The sequence below is a fragment of the Felis catus genome, chromosome B4 (genome assembly GCF_018350175.1).
Source record: "Felis catus isolate Fca126 chromosome B4, F.catus_Fca126_mat1.0, whole genome shotgun sequence".
Classification (NCBI taxonomy): Eukaryota; Metazoa; Chordata; class Mammalia; order Carnivora; family Felidae; genus Felis; species Felis catus.
In genome coordinates, this window is record NC_058374.1 from 127,373,537 (window position 1) to 127,385,974 (window position 12,438).

General features: G+C 49.3%; 2 protein-coding genes across 4 annotated transcripts in view; one reads left to right on the top strand and one right to left on the bottom strand.

Moving 5' to 3' along the window:
* FBXO7 (F-box protein 7) overlaps positions 1-3,664 on the top strand; it is a 26,108-nt gene extending 22,444 nt beyond the window's left edge. Inside the window, exon 10 of one of the 2 annotated variants that reach the window (XM_045062290.1) lies at positions 2,999-3,664. In XM_045062290.1, coding sequence (XP_044918225.1) covers positions 2,999-3,008 — 10 coding nt within the window. In that variant the 3' untranslated portion in view covers positions 3,009-3,664. Of the gene's footprint in view, positions 1-949; positions 1,167-2,998 lie in introns of those variants that run through there. The other variant, XM_045062288.1, reaches the window with a different exon arrangement.
* SYN3 (synapsin III) overlaps positions 40-12,438 on the bottom strand; it is a 465,836-nt gene continuing 453,437 nt past the window's right edge. For both annotated transcript variants that reach the window (XM_023257413.2, XM_019835455.2), the window contains exons 13-14: positions 8,729-9,020; positions 40-5,763 (exon numbers count right to left, since the gene is read on the bottom strand). In XM_023257413.2, coding sequence (XP_023113181.2) covers positions 5,631-5,763; positions 8,729-9,020 — 425 coding nt within the window. In that variant the 3' untranslated portion in view covers positions 40-5,630. The remainder of the gene's footprint in view (positions 5,764-8,728; positions 9,021-12,438) is intronic.

The window sequence follows — 12,438 nt, forward strand, 5'->3', positions numbered from 1 at the left end:
TCTTAACTACTCTATTGGAAGAACATTTTGCTTTTAAGATTTAAAATACACAAAATTCAAGATTTATTCTTCATACAAGAAAAAGGCCAAACACAAATGTCTTATCATACAGTATAGAAACATGCTATCGTGACAAATAAAAATCTGAATTGCAACCCAGGAATAAAACACTATTATATCTGCAGACAATATTTAGGAATATTGCCGATGTCTTCCTCCTTTTTAAAAAATCTGTTTTGCATATAAGGAAATGGCTTGGAATGTTATATGCTGCAAGAATATTTTGAGTCCTACATACACGTGAAGGTATTTTTTTGCTTACACATATAGTCTTTATTTCCATCACAGTGAAGAAAATTCAGTCAGTACTAGGATTTTCTAGAGGCCATGTCACCCTTAGTAGCTTACTGTGTATAGGCAAAGGATTGGGACTTTGACATTTCTTTCTGTGGTATTTTGTAATGTCTGAGCTGTAGGACAGCTTTTTAAACAGTGTCCTCTAGATGCTGTGTGGCTTTAACTGGGTCTGGGCTGAAAGAATCACCTGAAGCTTCGGTGGGCCCAAGTCCACCCTTCTCTACTTCTACATCCCTCCGTGGCCATCTGTGCTGTTAGGTTTGCACTGTGTGGGTATGTGTGCGGTGGGAGGATGTAGTGATGACCAGAAGCACCAAATCCTGTAAAACAATGAGTCTGCCAAGTGTCCTTTTTGAATGGTTCTCGAGAGGTCTGGGAACTGCTGGTGTCCCATGGATGTGGGTGCTCCTTTCTGACACCTCACCTGGGACTTCCTGGCCAGTGTGACACATCTCTTAATTGAGAGTGTGTGCCACACGCCTAAATCCTCCAGCAGTTTGTTCTAAATTCTTAAAACAGCCTCAAAGCTTTTCCTCTTGGACACCTAAAGTTATGGTTAGAAGCTTGTAAAACCCTACATCCTCTTCATTAGGCTGAGATTGTGGAGCTTTATATATTGCTGGTGCGTCACGAGCATGAAGTCATGGTTTGGCAGCAGCACGTCCCCCGCGCGACTCTGTGACCATCGCTGAGAATGTTGTGGAGGCAAGCTCGTTGAGAGCGCCGCGGTAAGCGTTTTGGGAAGATGCGGTTCTCCATTGGCTTGTAGCCTTAACGGCTTTCTGTGGCCCCGTGTTTTTCCCTTTAGTTATTTTTATTAATGGGAGCTTCCCTTTTTCTCCCCCTTCTCTTTATAAGTGAAAGCTATGGTTTGGCAAGGCTGGACATCAAATCATGGGAGGTATCCTCTCCTTCCAGTGTAAGGTTTTGGGATTCCTCATGTAAAGGCAGTTGCATTCTGTCCTCTCTCTGTCGGGCTTGGTGCTCCAGTTCCTGCGATCACTGCTTAGCCCCGTATCTCCGTAATTCTTATTCTGATGGAGCTGGACACTCCTCCCTCTGCTCCCTGTGCTGGGGGCCCGGGGCCAAGGTCGGCTTTCCTCCTTCCCTGGGCAGTAGCTGCCAAGAGCCAACTTGCTTCTGCCCTAGACTCCATAAAGACCGTAGACAGCAAATACTTCAACTATAGGAGTTTGGAAACGGAAATTACAAGCAGGAGGACCAATCAAAACACAAATGATGGGAAACAAAAGGGATTTTAAAAGATTCACGCACACGCACTGTAGAAGGAGCATTCAGTTTTTGATTGGTCTTCCCTTCGAGGGACACCCCCCTGACTTCAAGAACCATGTCCCAGCCATTTTCATCTTTCTCTCAGCCGGGGCCAGTTGAGAAAGAGAGCTCTGAACCCAGCATCTAAGAGTCCCAGTCTCATCTAGCTGGGCTGCATATTCTGCCTGCGGAAACACAAGAGAGGCTCTGTGCCTTTTATGCATTGTGTTTGGTTAATGGACCGATCTGACTTGCTTGTTGCCCAAACTTCCAATTTGTCTCCAACCAAACCCCAAGTGGCTGCCTTCTCTTAGAGTCTTAATACTAGACTCAAAGTCTGAATTTTATCAGTGACTGTGTGGGAGTCGGGGATAGCTTTTGACATCTGTCAGTACAGTTAGTAACCAGCCGGCGTGCTCTCCAGGATAAAGAAAAACATGCGATATGAGAAAAGTGCTCTTAGGCCCTGAGCTACTCCTCCATATAATTCAGCCACTGCTTGGATCTGCCAGGCTGACTTAACCGGCCTAAACCCTGACTCTGACCTTTCACCAGCGCTAAGCACTGAAAGCAGAACGAACCACTGACCTGCTTTATGTAGCTGAATAAAACACCAGCTGTCTGCTCCCCAGACCTGGGAGGGGCCGGGTTCCGAAAGGAGGCGGTGTATCTGCGGGCCAGGGCTGTTTGTGAAGCTCTGGTGTGTGCTGTGTGCCGTGTCTGGAAGGGGCTCCTCGGCCCTGGGTCTTTGCTGTACAAGCCTTGGCATCGTCCTGGCCTGCACGCCACAGCCTCTTCTGACTGAGGCTGATGTTTGGCTCCCAGCCGTGGTGGCCCTGAGGCCCCCCACCTCCATGGTCAAGTGCACTACAGGGGATGCCTCATTGGCCCCCCTGATTCTGCTCACCTCCGTTCCTTTTCACACTCAGTTTAGAATCCGAGACCTCTTTCTGAGGCTTAAAAAAGCAAAACAAAACAAAAAAACGCCGTACATTTTCTTCAGTTTATCTCATTTTACTATTATATGGGTTCACTTCTGTTCCTGGGCAAGTGACTTCCTCACACTGACACTCTTGTAGACAGCCCTTTTCTCCAGCCTGAACACTTTGTGTACATTTCATTAGTTTCCTAGTTTTCTAGGAAGGCCAACCTAAAACATGTCCTGAACACCTGTGTGCCGAGGAGTGTGCCCTGTGCTTGACTCACGTAGCAAATTCACGAGGTACCCACGCCGGCTTGCCTTCCCCGTGAACTCCTTCCACTGCAGACTCCGATGAGTCTTCAGAGGGTAGCTGGTGTTTAGGCTCCTGGGCTGTGCCACTGTATTTGTCACCATGTGAGTGAAGGCCCTTCCTCCCTACCCCACCAGCAGGGACTGAACGTCAGGAAGGAGTGCGGTAACGATGGAGAGAACACAGAGAGGCCATGGAAGAGCGAGGATATGCATATTCAGTGTCCCTGGAAAGCTGACTTCACACCTAATTAAACTACAGCACCATCTTGCCATGGTGAGAGGGGGAAGACCTGGACCGAGTTATTTTCTCTGGCTGGTGGCGGTGTCCCCTGAAGCTGCATCCCTAAATCCCTGTTCGTTGTGCTACACCCTTGGCACCCATGGTTCAGCCTCACCAAGTCAGCCTGGAGGGAAAATGCCAGACTTTCTTTGGGTCAAAGTTGTGCAACAAAGCAAAAACCAAACCACCTGTCAGAATCTCTATAGAGTGACTCCTTTAGTCCCTTCTTTTTGCCCTTTCCCATTCAAAAATGCCACAGCTATTAAAGGTTAAGTGTTTGGAAGGAACACGTGTTAGCCTATGTGTGGCAACAGTCCATTCTGGGGGTCTATGGTCTCTGCAAGACCATTCCTGTTCTCTACATTCATACTCAGACCAGTGGGGAAATTGACTCAAATGTGCCGGTTATAAACTAGTGTTATGTCATGGATCACATGTGTGCACGGTTATAAATATCAGGATGCCTGGTCTGATTAAAAAAAAAAAAAAATCTTGTGCTACTGTAGTGGGAGCATCTGGGAGTTACAGCTTGAATGTTGAGAAGTTTTTAGGGACAAGGGACAGAATATAAGAAAGTGGGAAAATGTAAGCTGCGCAGTCACTGTTGGCGGAGCCACGAATTTTTGCTCAGCGAACGAGTGGGTGCCTGGCTGTAAAGAGCCCATACCAATACTGATCTCATGCAGGGGGCCTTCCCACTGAGCTCAGCTCAGGGCTGCTGGTCTAACTTCAATTTGCATGCAAAATACTTGGGGAGACTGACAAAGACAAGGGTCTGGGCCTTATGACCAGAATTCTGCCTCCTTTGCTCTGAATTGAAGCTAGCTGTGCCCACGCTTTGAGAAACTTTGTCCAGCCTATGACCACTCTGTTGTGTGTTTCCAGTTGTTTCATTACTATGTGAGAATCAGGTGACCTTGACTTTTTCCGACCTTAATCTCCAATGTACAAGAGCAGTGGCTGCCTTAGGTGTTTTCTATGCTCTTGATCTCCCCAAACATGCCTCCATGACGTCACACCTTGCCCTATAAGTTGTCCCTGCTCCTTTATTCAGAATGCAGTTCCACTCCATGGACATGTTCATTGTTACCTCCCTCTCTCCTTCTCTGTGACCAGGGAGGGAGAGACATGTCTCAAGTCGCAATGTAGGCTGTAAGGGGAGAGTGTGGTGGCTACGTTCAAATGTCCTGGGCTCTTTTTGGGACCAGGAGGCTGGTTCTGGCACCTACAATGTTTCTAGCACCGGGCACGTGGTGATTTGGGGGCAGCCCTGCACCCCACCTGGTCATGGGAAGCAGTCCGATGTAGGGAAAAAGCCTTGGAAAGGGAGTCACGGCATTGCCCAGCCCTGTAGCCCACTTGTTCTGTGAAGTAAGCTTGGCTTAAGCAAGGTTCAATCTCGTTTCTTCACTGCAGGAATTCCAAGAGCCTTTGACACGTAATGTGTACTACCCATCTCAAAACAAGAAATACAAAGTATTTCCTAAACATGTTTGACCATGGGACCCTTTCGTACCTGAGTCACCTACCAAAGCCTTGCTGTAAACCGTTGGTGAAATGCCAACCTGGAAGTTACCACCACTTCGCTTTCTCAGCCTGTGTTATTGATCTCCTGATTCTCTCCGGTTCCTCATATGTCCTTGAGGAGGGAACGTTTCTGGCGGGAATTCGGGGAGTTCTTGGTGGTGTAACGCAGAATGGGTGGAGGAACCCTGACCTGACTCCTTCCTTGGGAAGTTGAGGGCATCTTCTTTTGGGAACTAGGGATGATTCGTAGAACTGTCGTCTGCTCTTGGCTGTCCAATCTGGGGGTGAGCAGCACTTCAGGATTTCTTCTCCATTTCTGTTGAGTTCTGAAAGGCCCCACTTGTTACACAGGATCTGATTTCATTCCACTGTTCTTAAGATCCCACCGGGAGCCACATGTGATGGACCTTTGCCTTTCTGGTCTGAGGGGTGATCGAGCCTGGATGGAGCTAGCATGGGTAGGTAGTATGTTCCCCTGGCTGGGCTTTTCTCCTTTTGTTTGCAAAACATGGTCAAAAGATTATTGCCTCCTATGTTGCTGAGGTCCGACTATAGTGTCTGCATTTGATGGAGGTGAGGCAAGGCCTGGAGGGGACCTTCACCTGAAGGCGAGCAAAACACTAACAAGAAATGTGAAAACTAGCCACACACAGACATTTCACTTGGTTATCTGAGGCAGGGGAGCAAGCATCTGGATGAGCAGGGTGATGTGATGCCGTTAGGGCCTGATTTGATGAACCCGGAGGCTCTCAAAGGCCCACCACTCGGACGATGATGCTGAAATGTCATGGTCAAGGGAGGTGGGAACACATATAGATACTCAGTTCCTGGATCAAAGGCATTTAGAGAGTATATTCTCAGGCCCTCCATTCTGTTCCCATCGGGAACCAAGGCCGAGAAGGAAGAGAGGCAGGAAAGGGGAGAGTGTAACGGCACTCCCCTGTCCCAGCCCGGACGAGGTTAGTCAGAGAACAGGCTGGCAAAGGACTTCCTCAGGTTGCGGATGGTTTCGGCCTTGGCCTCGTCTTCACTTGGGGTCCCGCGCTGAGAGGTGTCAGATGTACTGAGGCTGGTAGTCAGGGACTGGGATTTGCTGAAACAGAAAGGCAAAGGGGGTTGGGGGTGACAAGGCCTGGGAAATGAGTCACAGGGCTTGCCGGGAAGCCAAGCTGGGTGAGCCCAGTCATCACGATGATAGGATGACCGGAAACCTGGCATCCCAACACTTACATGATGCTGAGTGCATCACCCACATTCTTTAACCTGCAAGGTGGTTATCAGTATCCTCCAATTTTAGGTACAGAAATTGGGGCTCTCAGTGAGTAGCAGGGGAGTGCCCGAGGATCACATTCATTCCAGCAAGCCGGGCTGCTCGCTGGCAGGTGCTACTAGATAGCAGCTTGAGCACTCTCGTGCCTCCGCGCACAAACCTGTGGGGCCGACCATAAAGTGCTGTATCAGCATCGGGTGGTGGCTGCTCCTCCTGTACTTTCTGGCACGAGTTTGGGAATCAGGAGGCCCGTGTTCTGGACCCCGCCCTGCCATCTGACCCCTCTGGCCTCGGCAGGTGGCGTACTGCTCAGGGCCTCTTTCACCTCATCGGTAAAAAGGAGGGCTGGTCTTGGGGCGCCTGGGTGGCTCAGTCGGTTGAGCGTCCGACTTCGGCTCAGGTCATGATCTCGCGGTGTGTGGGTTTCAGCCCCACGTCAGGCTCTGTGCTGACAGCTCGGAGCCTGGAGCCTGCTTCCGATTCTATACCTCCCTCTCTGTCTCTCTGCCCCTCCCCCGCTCTCACTCTGTGTCTCTCTCTCTCTCTCTCTCTCAAAAATAAACATTAAAAAAAATTTTATTAAAAAGGGAGGGCTGGTCTAGCCCACCCTCAGGCCTCTTCTCTGTCACTCTGGGCTTCACTTCCTGCCTTTCCCATCAAGCCTTTGCTGCAGCCTCTGGCCTGCTTCGGGATTCTCAAGGTGTCCACTGTTTGAACCTTTGTGCCAACCTAGTGCTAGGTGACAGGGCTGTGGAGAGGGATGTGATTCGGGCCTTGCCCTCAGGAGGCTCACATTCTAGTGGAGGTGACAGACACAGGAAGAGGTGATACACATAGGCCCCAAGCTTAAGAGATCCACACATGGTCTTGCCATCACCATACAGGTAGAAGCACAGAGAAGTTGCGTAATGCTTTTGAGGTCATGCAGCTTTTAAGTGGTAGAGCTGGGACTGGAACCCAGGCAGTCTGACTCGAGTCTGTGCTGTCAACCACGATGCCATATTGCCTGGAGGGACACTTGCTAATATCTATCAAATGGAAAATGCATTCATCCTTTGATCCTACAATATCATCGCTGGTACTTTCTCCACAGCTGAGCCTATACACATGACAAACAGTGTGTGTTCAGGGTTGTTTGCTGCCGGCTTCTCTGTAAGAGCAAACCAAATTTCTCTTTGTGGTGGGTTCGATCAGAGTACGACTATACAGTGGCATACGATACAGCTGTGAAAAGGGGAAAATGTCAATGGACGCAGTGGATGAGCTTTAGGATTTACTGTTAAATGTAAAAAGCAAGGAGAATGGTGTGGATAGTAAGTACTGCCATTTGTAAAAAGTGGGGGAGGGAAGCAACATACATTTTTGTACTTGCATGAGGAATACACAAGGAACTAACAAATGTGGTCACCCCTGGGGAGCAGGGGGCCGGAAAGCACTGGCCGGGAATGAGACGGGAGGAAGGTTTTTCAGTGTGTACCTCTGATGTCGTGTAGATCTTTGAACCATGTGAATGCATCACCCATTCAGACGCATCCTGGTTAGCCCGATCCGTGGGCTGAGTGCCCTGTGTTCAATTCCAGCTCTTCTACTCACCAACAGTGGAGCTTGGGCAATTCATCTCCTCCTCGTTTGTAAAATGCGGATAGTAGTAGTTACTAACCCCTATACTTGTGAGAATTAAAAAACCCCAACCAAGTGAAGTGCTTGGCAGGTGGTAAGCGGACAGTGGGTGCTAGGAGCGAGGCTCTGTTTCTGCACGTTAGTGCTTGGCAGTGAAGGAAGGGAGGGGCTTTCCCAAGAAAACACAGCTGGGACTCTCTGACCTCAAAGCGAGAGATGGGCTTCAGAGGGAAGGGGACGGGTGTGTGTCGTGATGTGTCGTTTACAGACAGTGACGTGATGGCAGTGGTTCCTCCTGGGGTCTAGCCTTTTGCAATGTGCTTTGGAGGCCCTCTTGCCAAGAGTCTATATGGCCACATAGGTTGCTTTGACCCAAAACACATGATGGGATAAATGACATTGTGTGGCTTCAAAGCTGGGCCCAGGCCTTTGAGGCTTCTACTTTTGCTCTTCTGGGATGGGATTCTACCATGCGAGGAAGTTGGGTCCAGCCTGCCGGAGCTGGTGGCCCGTGGAGAGACAGGCCCCGCTGACAGCAGATGTGTGGTAAGGAAGGCCATCTTGGACCATCCAGCCCCAGTTAAGATGCCAGATAACTGCAGCCACTTGAATGATCCCAGGAGGGTAGTGTTGCTGGATTTAGTAAATAAAAGTCCAGGATACCTAGTTAAATCTGAATTTCAGTTGAAAAACAAATCCTTTTTCCAGTATAAGTATCTCCCATGCTATATTTGAGGGTATACTTATACTCAAAATTATTCATTGCTTATCTGAAATGCAAATCTCACCGCGCCTCCTGTATTTTACCTGGCAACTCCACAGGAGAGACCAGCAGGAGAATCTCCCAGCTGATCCAGACTCAGAATAAATTGCTGGACCAAAAACTATGAGCGAAGAAAATGGTCGTTTGCTTAAGCTGCGGTTTTGGGGGAGGTTTGTTATGTGGCAAGAGATAACTGATAAGTATGTATCTGGAGGGTCGTGGTGGGAGCCAAGCTGTACTCTGACCTCCTGGGCCCTGCCTGCCATCCAAGTTCCATCCTCCGACCCACTGAGAGTCTGGGTGAGGCCTCGGTGGGTCTTCCTTGGTCTCTGAGCCCCTGAGTCAGCCCAGCTCTGCCCGCACCCCTATCCCACCCTCTACCCTGCCGGATCCCAGAGCACCTACTTGAGATGAGGGTGGGGTGGTGCTGGCTTCTTGGAGTCTTCCCCCTGTTGAGAGGCACTGCGGCCTTGAACGGGGGGCCGGGGCTGTGAGGCGAGGGGGGCGCCTGGCTTGGCGGCCTGGTTTGGAGAACTCCCGCTGGATGCCCGGGACAGCTGTGGTGAGCCTGGCGATCTCTGCTGCTGTGGAGACCCTGACGGGGAGCTGAGGGGCTGCTGGCCTTGCGGGGAGAGCCTCTGTTGGGAGGGGCTCCCGGTTCGCGGGGGCTGAGGAGACTGAGTTTGGCGAGGGCCCCCTACAGGGAGAAAAATGATTATGTTCAAGTTTTTCTTAAGATAAATATGGCTGTGCACAAATATTCCTTCGAGGATGTTCACTGCAGTTTTTTTTATAACAGCGAAAAGCTGAAAACAGTGTAGGTGCCCAATCGGAGAACTGATCAGGAACATTAAGATACATCCATGTAATGGAATATCCCTGTGGCTATCATATATTAAATGATATAGAACAGTGTTGATAATATATGCTAAATACATACTGCTAAACAGAAAAGGCAGTTTACAAAACAACATATGGTTTTATTCCATTTTAGCACATATGTATATAGCTATGTAAAAAATAAAGACTGGAGGGGCACCTGGGTGGCTCAGTTGGTTAAGCATCTGACTTCGGCTCAGGTCATGATCTCATGATTCGTGGGTTCGAGCCCTGAATCAGGCTGTCTGCTGTCAGCTCAGAGCCTGGAGCCTGCTTCAGATTCTGTGTCTCCCTCTCTCTCTGCCCCTCCCCTGCTAGCACTCTGTCTCTCAAAAATGAATAAAAACGTTAAAAAATTAATAAAATAAAGACTGGAAAGTTGTCCACTCAAACCGTGTGTCTCTAACTTTCACGTGCACATGAATCACTGGGGGGATCTTGTTAAAATAAAGATTAGGATACAGTAGGTCCGGGAGAGTGTTGTGGACTGCATTGTGTACGCCCACACCCCCCCCAATTCATATTTTGAAGTCCTCATCCTCAACGTGACAGTATTTGGAGACAGGGCCCTACGGAAACTAACTATTGTTAAATGAGGTCATAAGGGTGGGGCCCTCACCCAATAGGACCTGTGTCCTTAGAAGAAGAGACAGAGACCCCAGCGGCCACAAAGAGGAAAGGCCATGGGAAGACAGTGAGAAAGCATTGTCTGCAAGCTATGGAGAGAACTTTCAACCCTGCTGGTACCTTGATCTTAGACCTCTAGCCTCTAGAACTGTGAGAAGATAAATGTCTTTTGTTGAAGCCACTCTATGGCATTTTGTTACGGCAGACTGCTCCAGGTGGGGTCTGGGATTCTGCATTTCTAGCAAGTTCCCAGGTGATGCTTCTGCTCACCACGCTTTGAGTAATGAGTCAGTGCTGAATGATTACAAAAGTGGTGGGGTTAATTCTCTTTCTTTTGCTCACGGATGTTTTCCACACTGAAGATGCATTACTCTTGAAACAATAGATTACCCCTTCCCTTTTGATAGCTCTTTAAACTTTTCTAAGAACTTTCAAAGGCAATATGTCATTTGATCTAGAGAGAGGCTGGTAGGGAAGACACCATCCTTCTTGTCACATAGAGCTGGAAACTGAGCCTCCTCAAGGTCTCCTAACGAGAAAAGAGTAGCTGCAAAGAGCTCACAGGGGTCTTGGCTTTTCCCTCTCACCGCACAGAGCATGGAGACTTCTACCTACAAGCAAAGGGGCATCACAGGCTTGGGGACATTTTAGCCGCCCAGAAATGACTTCAAGCAGGGTTCCAAGGCTCCAAGCAAGGAAGGCGCTCTCTCCTCATCCGTGAAGCCTGAGCGTCAGGTCTGCTGTGAATTGCATTTTGCCAAAACAGACTGGGACCTGTTCCTGGGAGAACGGGGTACCCCGTGGCTCTCCCTGCTGTGCTTGTTGAGATCCCTGTGGACAGGTTAGGGGACTGGGAGTTCAGAGGGGCTGGAGCCTGTGTCTGTGGCCCTTTGCTCATGCTGATTTCTACAAGTCTTACTGAGCACACCTGAGTCCCCGGCCTTGGGCTCGGCCTCCTCACAGTAGTGCTGTGGGTTAGGCATTATCATCATCCCCACTTGAGTCCCAGATACGCTGTGACTTGCTCAAGGTGTCACTTCCAGTAAGGGGACGGGCCAAGATTCAAACCTACATCTCTCTGACTCAAACGCTCTGTTTCGTTTTCTCTTTTTTCCTTAAACAAAAAAACCCCAAACAAAAATCACAAAACCGTGCCATGCAGGGTGGCCCTGAGTCCTCACATCTTTGTGCAAGTGAAAAAAAGGCACTCTCCTCCAGGGGAGGACATCTCTGAGCCAGGTGCAGGAGGAAGGGGGGACTTGACTCCCGCTGACCTCTGCCCTCAATCATCGCAGCTGGCACATTACGCCATACTGGCTCGCGGAGCCCCAGTTCTTAACTCCTGTCTTGCGTTAACTTGACTGAGTTTTCTCTGGCTTCCTGGGCCCTGGCTTGTAAAATGAGGCCCTCGGACCAGCCACCGAACATCCGGCCCCATGTGAACATTCTTGCGAGGCTGATGCGGCACTTTCTACGTTGGATTGAACTGAAGTATCGATTTAGCAACTGATTGCACGTGGCCTTGATCTGCTGTTCGCCGCTTTTGTCACTGTATGTCCCAGTGGGTTGGAGAACCCATTGATCTCAAACACCTATAGGGCCAGGCAGGTACATAAATAAATGAAGCAGGCAGGTGTCCAAAAAACCATATGGCTTTAACATTTTTTCCTTGAGATAAAAACACAGTTCAGGGAACTCTAAAGAGGCGCAAGCTGAAGAAAATTGCACTTGATGCTACAGCCCTGTGAAAGAGACAACAGGGAGGAGCAGGGCCGGAGGCGAATGGCACAGTCCTGTCGTTCACGGGAGCCCAGTGACTGCAAGTCAGCAGGCAGCTGCTGAGGAGGGACACAGGCACGTTGTTTCTAGAGCTTCTGCTCTATCTAGAGAACCTGGGAATGGAAATATTTGTGCAAAACCTCCTGGTTTCTAAATGCTGGCTTACTCTTCTATGTTTGAAACCTGTGTCAGGTTAGGAGTGCCTGGGTGGCTCAGTCGGTTGGGTGTCCAGCTTTGGCTCAGGTCATGATCTCACAGTCTGTAAGTTTGAGCCCCACATCAGGCTCTGTGCCGACAGCTCAGAGCCTGGGGCCTGCTTCAGATCCTGTGTACCGACCCCCCTCTGCTGCCCCTCCCCGACTCACCCTCTGTCTCTCTCTCAAAAATAAATGAACATTAAAAAAAAATTGGGGGGGGGATGCCTGGGTGGCTCATTCGGTTAAGTGTCCGACTTCGGCTCAGGTCATGATCTCACGGTTTGTGGGTTCAAGCCCCTCGTCGGGCTCTGTGCTGACAGCTCAGAACCTGGAGCCTGCTTCAGATTCTGTGTCTCCCTCTCTCTCTCTCTCTGCCCCTCTCTCCTTCTCTCTCTCTCTCTCAAAAATAAATAAACATAAAAATAACCCCACTGCAGGTCAAAGAAAACATCTGGTTTCTACTTTTATCTTAATTCTCCCCATCCTCTCTCCTACCCCAGGGCAAGTAATATCTTGGAAAATCTGGATCCTCGTTCATTCACTTATTAACTCTTTGTTGAGTCCCTATTATCCACCTGGGATTCCTCAAGAGACACTCTACTTATTTCTTTCAGCTTCTTGGCAAAGCAAACA